General features: G+C 38.5%; 1 protein-coding gene across 3 annotated transcripts in view; it reads right to left on the reverse strand.

Annotated features, from left to right (window-relative positions):
- Positions 1–2,170: 2,170 nt before the first annotated feature.
- Positions 2,171–13,135, reverse strand: part of LSAMP (limbic system associated membrane protein) — a 741,157-nt gene continuing 730,192 nt past the window's right edge. For 2 of the 3 annotated variants that reach the window (XM_066240926.1, XM_066240927.1), the window contains one exon: positions 2,171–5,634. In XM_066240926.1, the coding sequence (XP_066097023.1) occupies positions 5,537–5,634 (98 nt within the window). In that variant the 3' untranslated portion in view covers positions 2,171–5,536. Of the gene's footprint in view, positions 5,635–11,614; positions 11,648–13,135 lie in introns of all 3 variants that reach the window. The other variant, XM_066240924.1, reaches the window with a different exon arrangement.

Consider the following 13,135-nt stretch of genomic DNA (forward strand, 5'->3'; position numbering starts at 1 on the left):
GTATATATTCTGTTAGACACATCAGATATTTCAAAAAAGACTTCAAGGGAATGTGGCTGAGAGAAATACTCCCAATTAAAATAACTTCATCCTCATTTGCAATATTCAGGACAGATATGTAAAAATACAGGTCTACTAGATTAAGTAAAAGTAATTATTTCCTAGGGTGACTTAGCAAAGTATTTCTCAAAGATAACATATTTCTTATATTCCACAATTTTTTATGATGAAGATGACAAGGAAGTTTTCTTAATGGTTTTGATGGATGGACAATAAAAGCAGAATAATATTTGATCTGTCAAGGTGTAAGTGACTTCCTTGGAGCTATTTCTATAAGATGTCTTGTATGTTAAGTAAGAAGTAACAAGAAGACATTTGGGAGTTAATTCACGAGACACATGACCCTTGAAACTCCTTCCTCTCTGTCTCATTGGTTGAAACAACTGTGGGAACATTTGGGAGAAACTCCACGTAAGTCCTGAATGAACAAAGAATGGACTCCTTTGACTTGAGCAGGATATGAACTTTTAACAATTTCTGAGTCTGATAACTTTTGTGGGGAAACTTCGAGTTTGGGTCTTTAGTTATACTTCTTCCCATCTGACCTGTGAAAGGTTTTGATTTTTATTTATTTTTATCTATTTTTTTTCTTTTAGATTCATAGGTTTAGCTGAACTTGGGTCCTGCCTAAAAACTGAAGTTTACATAGTTTATATTATGTATGTACATAAACTAGTGATTTACACATGATTGGTGCCTAATTTATTAATCAGCACACAGTATGTAAATATGCTGAAAGGAAATCAAGATTTTAAAATAAATTTTCCGTAATATCTACAAACATTTGCACTGATGTAATAGTCAATCTAAATCTAATGTTAACGCCAGCTTCTTGGCCTGGAGTAAAGTGCATAGCTGGGTGAAGAATTCGGTCTTGAATTTCCATTGGCCACATTGACAACATAGCTACATGCAAGTGAGAATAGTTTACTTCTCTTCCACTAGCACGCACATAAAGGTAAACTCCATTTTGCATTTAGGAATACATTTACAAACATGCCAACCATGGTGGAAATTTTACATCACTGGGGCAAATTCAGTGTTTGGAAAAAATTTTTTAAATACTTAAGGAGGAAGGATACTTTCTAAACTTATTTGCATTTCTTAATGCAGGGTCTTATCTCACTATTTTGCATATATTTAACATTTGTTTCAAAACAGTAATAGTTTTTATAAGTCAGATTACATTTATATTTTATAGATCAGACTGCATTACACTTACGTGTCTATACAAATGATAGTTATTGAGAACAAAGCCTAAATCTAAGCTAAAAGTTAAGAAGATGAAGAAAAAATAAGGCAATGGTTAATCCCATGGCACATGATCCATGAGTAAATTCCTTTTAAACAAATAATAACAAAATGGAAAATATAGGGCTCCATGTATTGCAAAATGAGCATAGCTCTTTTTTAAACCAAGTTCAATACTTTTTTCTTTTATGTTTAAACCATTATTATAGATCTGTCCTCTAATCCATATAATATTGTAAATATAGCATCTTTAAAGATGAAAAATAATACATAACACATATATTATTTTTTTTACAAATAATTCAAGGTCTTCAAAAAATAACCAAACAAACAAACAAAATAAATTCTGGGAGACAGGCCAATGGTCAAACCACAGCTAACCTAGGGATGGAAACTGTGACTCTGGAGTAGTTAAGAAGCTAACAAGTTGGAAAGTGATATAACTCAGATATAATTTCATGCTGAGGAGTTTAGTTTTTGAGTGCAAAGGAGGTAAGTCCATTTTTGGAGGAGAAACAGACTTGTTTCTGTCCTCCAAGAACATGAAAATCACGAGTACTTTTACAAGGTCTCTATGAATAGCCCCAGTTATCTGAATATGTAGTTTAAAAATGCCCATAACAAGGGAGAATTCTGTCTGACTTGGAAGAGAAGGCAAAAGTCGATCACAAAATTCATTCCAACAGATAACTCAGTGATTTTCCCATAAGCCTCAGTTCTTTTAAGGAAGAGGGATATTGTAGCTCAAAACAAGTAAGACAAAAAAATTTTTGATGAACAATTTGTTCAGAGGGTATAATTCTGCAGTTGTGAAACCTTGGATTAGTTATCATTCTTCAGGAAGTACCTTGGTTCAGGAAACTGGAAAATGGGACTAAGAACTTTGTTTTGTGAATAGTGACATTTTATTTTGCATACAGAGAACATTAAACCTATTAACCATTCAGATACATTGATGCACTTCACTAGTCTCAGTGTATTGTTTCTAACCAGTACGTTATTTTCTGTTCAGGGTTTAAGCTTTGATTCCCAATGGAAAAGATCCATGAGGGGAATCTATAGCAAAGTGATGAACTGATGAACTAAATCCCAAGGAGTCCCGTGTTCAAACTTAATGTCTTGATGACAATCCTCTGGCTTTTACCTTTTTTCCTGATCTTTATCCAAACTGTGTTTCTCCAGTTTTTACATTGCTTAGAGACATTCTCAAACCTATGAGCTTTCTGGGATCAATATTTGCTTTGAAACAGGAGCCAAGACAATTTTTTAAAATTCCAAGATCCTGTCAGAGATCTGTGCAAACACCACAATATTCAATATATGTTTAATTATGTTTAATATATGGTCTATTATATTAAAACTCAGGGAACAAATGGTGCTGACATGGCAAAGACATTTTGGATGGAGAATCTCCTATAAAACAAACCTTGTCCTTATGGTAGGTTGGGGACAATAAAAAAAATCTAGGTGTATGATTAAAATCTTTGACACGCCACTGGGTCTGTTCCTGAAACTGATACTAAACTGAATTAACTTGTTACTTTTCTCTTCTTATGCATCTTTAGATTAGCATGTATTCCTCTGAAGCTTCCACTTATGGAGGTGGCTGGCTCTTCACATATATGGGGAACATATATCACCAATGATGATAAACTTTTCATTCTGTACTAAGAAGACCAAACTGTTAGAGAAATCTCTGATTGTCAGTAATTTGACAATGATGCTGTATAGAATATGAGCAACGTTGCCTATATTTTAGTAGTTACCTGTCCCATAGCAGGATTTGCCATAAACACTCTTACCAATCCCCAAGCCCAATTTGTTCTTCTGTTTATGTCTAAACTGAAAAATCATCAAAAGAAGCTGGTGATAAACTTCTAAAACAAACAACAGAATTTCTTAGAAGAGAATAAATATGCTGCTCATCATAGACTCATTGCAGGCCTTCAATAAAATCTTTTAAAGAAAATCTCCTTCCTTCCTTCCTTCCTTCCTTCCTTCCTTCCTTCCTTCCTTCCTTCCTTCCTTCCTTCCTTTCCTCCCTCCCTCCCTCTCTTCTGTCCTCCTTTTTTCCTTTCTTCTTTTTTGAATTTGCAATTATGAATTTTTGTTTTATATCACATGACAGCTATTTTTCAGGTTTCAAAACTTGGTGAGGTTTCATAATTGGCTCTGTTAAATTACTTTCAATTATAAGCTCAATAATAATCCTCTGTCCTTTCATAAACTGAGTCATTTCCAATGTCTCCTGTAGGGTAGGTTTCCTGACAAAGATCTATGCACATACAGCCACCTCTCTCTGCGAGGCCTTTTGTAAGAAAACCCTTCTGGGATTGCGATGATGCCAAGCTTTGTGGTAAGCATACAACTTCTCTGCAGGTATTACAAGTTTCCCAGCTCTTTTGGTTAAGATGCTAACTTGCATTTCAGTGTTAATGACAAGATGATGCTTGTAAATATAGACTTAAACAGCATATCCCCCACTGTATCTTTTTCAGAAGACTAGAGAAACTAAAAGTAAGCAGGGAAGTTGGAATACAGCCCCATTCCTAGTGGCCTGGCTGGATAAAGACAAGACTACTATGATCAATGGTGCTGCCAATACCATGCGTAGAACAGAAGGGAGATAATGTTGACAACCAAATAAAGTCTTAGCCTAGAACACCAAGACAAAAATCTGCAAAGGAGCATAGGAGTGGATTCCTTTTTGTTATGGTCAATCCTTTGTATAAGAGTTCTGTCAGTATCTTTACAATGTAAGAATCTGAGCGCCTGTCCACTTTTCCTGCTTAGTTCACTCTCACTGTATTCTCTCTGAAATAGGAAATAATCTCTGCTCAGGGGACTCCATGGGGCAAATGCAGTGTTATTTAAAGATTAGGGAGGGGGCAAACCAGGGCTGCTTAGGCTCTTCATGTGGCTCCTCATCCTTTCATTTGGAGTTAACACTTGGAGACCTTCCTGCATCTGGAATTTACTCAGTACATGCTGCTTACCCCTGCAGCAGAGCAGGACCCAGCCTGCAACAAACCAGCAAATCGGAGAATCCTTCAGACTCATGGAACAAGAGTAAAATCAGAAAACTTCTCTCCTAGGTCACCTCGTCACTGATTCTCTCTATTGTTCGCTCACCTTCGTCAATAGTAGGCACTTTCATGTACAGTGATATTCTGAGTGACTCTCAACTTGTTTCTGATGATTGGACTAGGAGAAATATGAGGTTCTTTCCTTAAAAGGGGCACAGCTTGGTTTGAATACACACTGATGCCATGTGACAGCCATGGATGGGGAAGGGTGTCTGTTCCTTGCCTCATTCCCCACCATGGCCCCCAGCAATGTGTCATAGCCGCGTCTCACAATTACAATGCGGGACAGTATCTACAGCACAAAGTCTATGTACACATGGACCATTCCCTTGGCATGCTTTAGAGACACACACACGCTCACATACATGTACACCCACGTGAGAGCGAGAGACATGAGCACGCACACACGCACAGTGGAGAAAATTAAAATGGCACTTCCTAGCATTTGCGGCTTGACTAGCGCTCGGGGGGTGGTGGGAGTGAAGTGCTGGTGGTGGGGGGTGCAGAGAAAAAGGGACTATCCGGGGTGAATGTGGGAAGATAAAACACACTGGATGGGGGAGGAGATGGTCTTAAAAGGTGGGGTTCGTGGAGGCAGAAAGCCAGATCAAGGCTCAACACAGGACTCCAGCTTGGATTCCACTGATAGTCTGAAATGGTCATGAATCAGCTCGAATTTAAAATAGAATCAAGATGATGGAAATATAGACGCCAAAGGCAAGACCTTATTTTCTTTTTCCTCGTGGATGAAAAAAGATAAAGGGAGGATTAAGTGTGTGTGTGGAGGGTGTTAATATCCATCTGGTACTTCGTCGCTTGTCTTATTTTTTATAACATCTGGATGTCCTTAGCATGATGTCATCTTCACACAGCATACATTGGCTTAGATTTACACATATCCTGGTAGAATTTTTTCCCACCCTGAATTATACTCAAATGTGTATTGATGGACTCTGAAATTGTTTTAAATGTATTTTCTTCTTCATTTTCTTATTTCCCCCTTTATTTATTAACACACCAAGTTGTGAAATAAACAGTCTCCTCCCATCTCTCTCTCTCTCTCTCTCTTTCTCTCTGTATCCTGTGTGACACAATTTTGTGTGTGTTTTTTTTTAAATTATTCTAAAATTTTTATTCTATTAACATTTGCTGAGAAGGCAGAGCAGAGATGCCGCCAGCAGCCACAGTGGTACGGCCAGACTGATGGATCCGTTGATTCCTCTCACCGACCCAGGTCCTGCAGTGCAAAAGAGAGAGAAAAGACAGCGGTTACATCCGGCCACTCTCTGTCACAGCTGCCCGCTGGCCTGATCAGGTCAAGACCCGGCCAGGCACCAGCACCACAAAGTCAGGGCGCTTAGGTGCAGCCCAACAGGGCTTCACAATCTTTTCTTAATCCTTGAGCTGCAAGTATCTTAATAAGTATCATTGGGTGAAACACTTCTCAGATGCTCTCATCAGAGAAGGCCCTGAACCCGCTATCGCTGATGCGCAGGCGTCTCCTCTCCCGGCCTCCTCCGGCGGACACTGCCCGCTCCGCAGCCACCCAAGGCGATGCCCGCGCTCATTAAGATTCCGAGCATGGCGAGGGTCCTTCGGCACGCCAGACACGGGCTCCTCCAGCCGATTCAGCACAGCATTTCCATCAATAAAACATGGAACCAATCTGTGACTCTCTTGTTTCTCAGAGGGGAAGCAGTAATTATTTATCGGTTGTAGGGAGGGGACCTGTTTCATAGTAATATTTATGACTTGGTGACACTAGCTGCAAGGTGGAAAAGTAAGTCAACTCATTATAAAATTTTAAGAGGCAACAGGGGTTCATCTGGTCCAAATTCTTTACTTGACACTTTAAAAAATCAAAAGCAAAGGCAACAACAATAACAGCAGGACACCACAAACAAACGGACCTAGAGATGTTAAGGGACAGGTCTGAACCAGAAGCAGAAGTGAGACATGTCCTTGCCCAGAATTCAGTCTGGGGTGGCAGTCTGTGTGCTGCCTGCTGACACCCTCGTTTACCCCAGGTGAACCCTTGATTTGGGGGGTGTGGCTAGAGATACAAGAGGGAGATTGGATCAGAGAGGAAAGTGGAGAATTGATCATGTGTTGACAGAAAGAGAATTGGGGCAGAAAGTGTAGGTCTGAAGAGCTCATCGCCTGTGCTTTGCTTGTCCACTCTCTCCTTTTGTATAGTTCTGTTCACACATATCCATTAGGATTTAAGGCTTATGCTTAGATTATGACATTCAAAAGAGAGGTCAGCGTGACTGTATTTATGGATCACTTTGAAGTTTTGAAGTCACATATGCAGATTAATATGTGTATGTGTGCATGTGTCTTTAAATTTATGATAGTTTGCAAGTCCAATGAAAGCATCCTCTGGCATGTGAATGTTGCCAAAATCGTCAATGAACATACCAAATCAGAGGTAACAAAGTGTTGAGTTCAACACTTTGCCTGACCTGTGGTGGTACAGTGGATAAAGCATGGATCTGGAATTCTGTGGTCACCAGTTCAAAACTCCAGGCTTGCCTGGTCAAGGCACATGCAAGAAGCAATTACAATGAGTTGATGCTTTCTATTCCTCCCCCCTTTCTCTCCTCTAAAATCAATAAATAAAATCTTTAAAAAAAAAAGTGTTCTACTATTGTATGTGTTTTGTAAATGATAATAGCAACAGCAACCAAACAAAACCAGTAAGCAATTATGTAGCTCTAACTACAAGGTAATGTTATAAACACTTTACAAGTATAAGCCCGCACCACGCTGGGAGGCAGGCGGTGTCATGAGCCCTATTTTGCAGCAAGATGACAAAGGCAGAGAGAGGTTGGATCCACTGCACAAGTTCACACAGCTGGGAAGCTGGGGTTTCACCCAAGCAGCTGGCTCGAGTCTCTGCCTGTCACTGCTACACAGTGAAGTTATCCAGTGAAGGGGTGCGAATGAGTCTCTCATCAAACATTTGGCAAATGAAATTTATGTTTAAAAACAATAGCCAGCACAAACAAAACAACATGAAGGCATCTATTATCTTTTAAAAAAAATGATTTCAATAGAATATTTGGACCAGAATGCCTTCTTGAAAATATGAAAAATACTACTTACTATAAAAAATATGAATATATACAAACTTCAAACAGATAGGTTATAATGTAAAATTAGCTGTATTATATGTAAAGATATGGGAATACAGATTAAAATTGTCCATATTCAGTCAATCAATATTTTAATTTTCTAAATGGCTGTAGGGTCATATTAACAAAAAGGCACTTCACTCCCCTCAGGTTCACACCTTTCAAGGGGAATTAAGGTTCAAGAAGATCATATATCCTGCATAAAGCACCTGCTTAGTAATTATGGACCAGGCACTAGAACCCAGGTGTTCTGAGGCTGAGCTCAGTGCCCTCCCTCACCCGCCCCATCCCTGCCCCTCTACCACACCTGTTTTGGCCTTTTGGTATCTTAAGCCTCTCCCTGGCAGCTCACCATTGCCTGGTGGCAATGTGTCTCCCCATCATTTTCATTCCTCTCTATGCTTTCGGTGGCATGAGCTCTGTGGCAACTTGTTTGAATTAGTGTGTCAGTGAAGCTTCTAAACGGAGAAAGACTGCATGCAAATTGAGGCCACACATGGTTGAACAAAAATGATTTTTGTTTTTCTCTAGGGATAGTGTGAAACAGTTTTCAGGAAGATTCTAATTCTGCTTATTCCTTAATCTTATTTTTAGTGATGGGACAGGCTAGATTATTTTTCAGACATCTTGGAGTTGAGTGGTATCTGGGGAAGAAGTCTGAAAAGCCTAGTCTTATTATGTTATTTGAAGGGTAGTAAATATTTGAGAAAGTAAAAATTCCATCTTTGAAATAGGGACATAAATGAGCCTAGATAAACATATTCAATATAACATTTTGCTAATGAATGTATACACACATATATATGTAGATACAAAGAGAAGAATATATGTTGTATGCATATTCATATATACAAATACAATATACACAGACATCACTGGTCTTCTCATACACGCATTTGAAAATTAACATGATTTTCTGTTTTATATATATAGGGAATCCCAGTATATGACTGTGTTAATGATCTTTAATTTTGTCCTTAACGAAACTATTACATATTCAAAGTGAATTTTGTGGATCTGTTAAAGATATCTTCATCTCATTCAATTATTATTTATTAAGTGCTCTCATATAGCTACTTGATGTACTTGTTTGACTTGCTCTTTTCACAGTTGGTTTTGAGGGTAAATAAATAAGCTCAAAAATGCAAAGGTAAATGAGTGACAGTTAGGGAGTCATCATAAGTGTGTGTGTAATTATAATATGTATATAAGATTATGTAGGAGAGTACTTTAGTTAATGGCCATTTCAGGGAAAAATATTCAGTGAAATCATTAATTATCTTTTAGCTCATAGTTTTAAAATTTCTGCTTATTTGTGGAAATGCAAATGATAAATCTTATTTCCCACACCAGATGGCCAGGCTTAGCGAATGATTTTATATACAGACAGATACAATAAAAGCAAAAGTCTGCAAACATAATTTAGCTTTAAGAATAGATAGATGAATAGAACCACAATTTAAAAATTGCTAAAAGTTTTTTATGTAACTGACAAATATCATCTCTTGGCCTTTAGCCACATTCTATATGTGTGTGTGTGTGTGTGTGTGTGTGTGCGTGCGTGTGCACACACTTACATATGTGGTATCCAGTAAACATTTAACAAATGGTAGCAGAATTATTATATTAATAATTATAAATGTTTGGATTACGGAAAGGCACAAAATACTCCTGAATCAAAAGGTTGGTTTGAGAACTGGGTCAAGGCTTTTAATGTCTGATTCAAAGGGGCAAAATTCCACTACAACAATATTGGAAACCTTGAATTATTGTACCAGGTCAAGGTTCTCAACCCCAGGACAGGATGATAAGTGGGACTGTATCAAGGTGAATGCTAGGTTGCACTTTGCCATGAAAATGCTTAAAACTGGAATTTGTGACTAAGGGCAATGTTGATAAATCAGCTTAAAATGAGGAATATGAGTATTTTGGGCAAAGTCTACACACAACAGACCTGATGCAGGATGCTGAGCCAGTTGACTTTTCTTTCAGTGCAATATCAAAGGAGAGGAGATTTTTAAACACCTGCTTTAGAGAGAATGCTCTTAGAGGCACTTTTTTGATTCAGATCTGGCCAACACAAACATTTCTGTTGCTTTTCTTAGGTATTTAGGGTTCATTTCTGGATTGGGGACTAGATTTATTCAAAATAATCATTAGTCATACGCTCCATGGTCGCTGGGCCATGGTCCTTCATCCATGAATCAATTGAGGCCAATCATAATTTTATTTTTTGTACATAATTCAGCTATACAAGAAAAGAAGAAAGGCCGGGCAGGTTTAAGTTTGAATTATCCTTAGAATTACTAAGAGCTGACTGGGGGAGTGAAAATAATACAAAAACATAAAAAATATGCAGAATAATTACTAAGATAAAGGAAAAATAATCTTCTAAATCTCTCTAAGATATTATCCAGTTGTGCACACTAAGGCACCTCCAGTTCTGGGGAAGCCATGTTTAAGGGAAGCCTGAAAACAATGGCTTTGGTGCCACCTGCTGTCCATGTTCAGCCAGTACAGCTTCCTCTTGGTGAAAGATGTGGAGATTCAAGTCTAGACTGTCGTCTTGGCTGGAACAGATTAGAAGAGGAGTTGTACTGATATTATCTTTGAGCACTGTGTGCTAGCATTATATTTGGGCTCCTCCGACATAATTCTTTATGAGTTACCTCCCTTCTCTATAAAATGAGTCGGGTAATGTTGAAATAGTCTCACAGTAAAATTGAAAATAGCATATCATTTCCACCAAAACTTCATCAAATATTTTGATATGAAAAATTCTGAACTTTAGGCCGATACTTAGAATTCACTTTGATGACACTAGGAATTTATGTCAATGTTCTCTGAAGTTTAAAAAAAAGGATAATATCCAAAACCAAAACACACGCTATGCCTTATTTCTTTATCCACACTGAAACCTTGCGGTATCCTATGTTCTACTTAACATTCACTGTGATTGATAATCACAGCAGTGGGAAAGGAATGGCTTAGAGGGCAGGAGCTTATGTCTTGGTGCCACAAATGTCGTTGGTCCTATGTATACACTTCTGGTGGCCTCTTCCTTGCCGTCTTCTGTGAGGACTAGCCAGCGCTGGCCATAAGCAAAGTGCTGGCCCTTTCCAGACAGTAAACAACAAAGTATCCATACCTCTGTAGTTCCTGGTCCCTGGTGGGGCCTAAGCCCCATAAGAATAGGTTTTGATTATTGATAATGACCTTAATTGTCTCATCTCCTTTGAGGTTCAGAGAAGAAGCCATCTCCCTATGAGACAATGACCTATTCCAGTGAGTGGCCATGAGGACTTAGGAGGGTATTGCCTGGAAACAGAGGTTCCTCTGTGACTCTGGTCTGGAGATTTCTTGTGGCTCTTGTCTGGAGACTTGTAGGGAGGGCACTTCAGAATTGGTAATTATTTGTATTGCAGGGTCCTCTTATTGAAGCTTTACTCTGATTGCACTGTTTTTGTATGGGAAAGTATGTGAATGACGTGCCACATGGCTGGTGGAAGTACAAGCGCAGCAGGAGGGCAGCAAAAGGAAGTTCCTGGGAGGTCCCAGCAGCCCACGCGTGCTGTGGTCAAGTGACGTTAGATGAAAACCTGGGAGAATGCTGAGGCAGGAGGGAGTATTAGATCCTCAAGTGTTTCATTTTAGGAGACCCTGCTCTTTTTCATTTAGAAACATATCTACTTGAATAGCTAACAAGGAACGGCAAAGGAGGCTCTATGTCTCTTCTGAGGGTCCTGCAACTGGGTAGTGAACATTTCCAAAAGTACAGCTTTGCAAGAGTTAACCATGGACACTTAAGATAAGAAAAGTGGGAGGGAAATAATTTGCTCAGTTTCAGAGATTTAAAAATGAACAAGTATTTAACACAATAGAAAAGAAATGGGTTGGACCAGGGGCTTTTTGTGAAGGAGAAAGTTTGCAATTTGAGAAAAAAAATAATGGCAGATGTGTTATGAAAATTATTATCACAAATTGTTGAGGTAAAATACACTCCACTGTATAAGATCCCAACACACTGTTGTGAAATTCTAATTTTAACATGTAGAAGGTAATCAGAAATAAGAACCATACCTTTTTGCTTGAAGTGCACGGTGGTGCCAATTTCTAAAAAAGAAACATTTAGCAAAACAAAAACAGATAAAAAACTTCCATCAATTGAGAATAAGCACAAAAGTAGTTTGGGACTCTCCGCTGAAAGGAGAGTGAGAGAAAAGGCGGAAGACATTCTAGTAGAATCACATATTTTAGATTGAGGAAAGGCGCATGGAAAGAGATTGGTTGGTTGAAACAAATGACCAGTTGGAGGTGGCAAAATCAATTTGTAACTACAAGCACTTGATATTATATGTTATATGTATAGACAAGTGCAAAAACTCCTAGTATGGCATGTAGGTGAACTCTTGACTGCAATTTAGTGAAATAATAGTATGTGGTCTGGCTCCCGACACCATCCTACCATTTTGCCTCTGGTGTGTTCTACTCTTTCTTTTCTTCTAACATGCTCAGTGCATTTCAACTTTTGTACCTGCTGTTGCATCTGCTTGGAATTCTCTTCCCCCAGTTCTCTGCATGGCTCACTAAGTCGCTGCGTTCAGATTTCTGCTGACATCTGAGTGTAGTAGTTGGTTTTAGTTACTAACTCAGGAAGGACTTCTCCCATCATCTTCTCAAAAATGGTACGTTCTGCTTTACTTTCTGTTCCTTCACTCTGATTTGCTAATATTAATAGTACTTATCACTACTCGCCATCATGTTATACATTTACTTAGTTGCTTGTCTAGAGTTTATTTCCTCCATAACATGCTTCAGAAAGCAGACCAGTGTGTGTCCTATCCGCTATTGTCTCTCTAGAGCCTAGATTAGAGCCTGGCATACAGTAGGTATCTGATATATATTTGTTGAGTAGATAAATAAATCTCAGATTTGGAAAAGCTCTAATAGGTCAAATACTTGTATTCCCTTTTAAGTGTCCTTATCAACTAAACCACAATACTTTGAGATCTTTAGAACTAAATATGGGAAATATCTGTAGGATACCACTTTGAATCTGAGAAACAACTGAATGTTTGGTCAAATATAGGAGCCCAAACCATGGCTGTGAGGTACAATTTTCTTCTTGAAGGTCAGGACATAGCCTTGTATCCCTGAATAATATGCTTTCACTGAAAAAGTAAATTTGCTGAAGCCAAAGAGAGCCTTTTGAATTAGACATCTACTCACCTCATTGTACTGCTTGAAACTTGTTCATACTTTCTTGTGGCTTCCAGGACAAACACCAAAATTTTTAGCATGGTATTCATGGCTCTGACCCATCACCTCTCCATCCTTCTTAATGTTTATCATCTCTGCATTCCAGACCTCAAGTCTCGCTTTATTCTCCGTGGTACCATGTACTTTCCGTCATAGAACCAATGGCTCAATAATATCTCTCCTAGAAATTCACTCATCCTTCAGAATTCAGTTATCACTTCCACAGGGAAAGTTAGTCTCCTTGGTAAAATGAGATCCCTTTATCGCAAGCTCTGCTCTACTGCATAATACTCTTCTTATTTAAATTTCATATATATTTGAAGTTTTGATTAGTGCTTGTCC

This window comes from Saccopteryx bilineata, chromosome 8, assembly GCF_036850765.1.
Source record: "Saccopteryx bilineata isolate mSacBil1 chromosome 8, mSacBil1_pri_phased_curated, whole genome shotgun sequence".
In the NCBI taxonomy this organism is placed as follows: Eukaryota; Metazoa; Chordata; class Mammalia; order Chiroptera; family Emballonuridae; genus Saccopteryx; species Saccopteryx bilineata.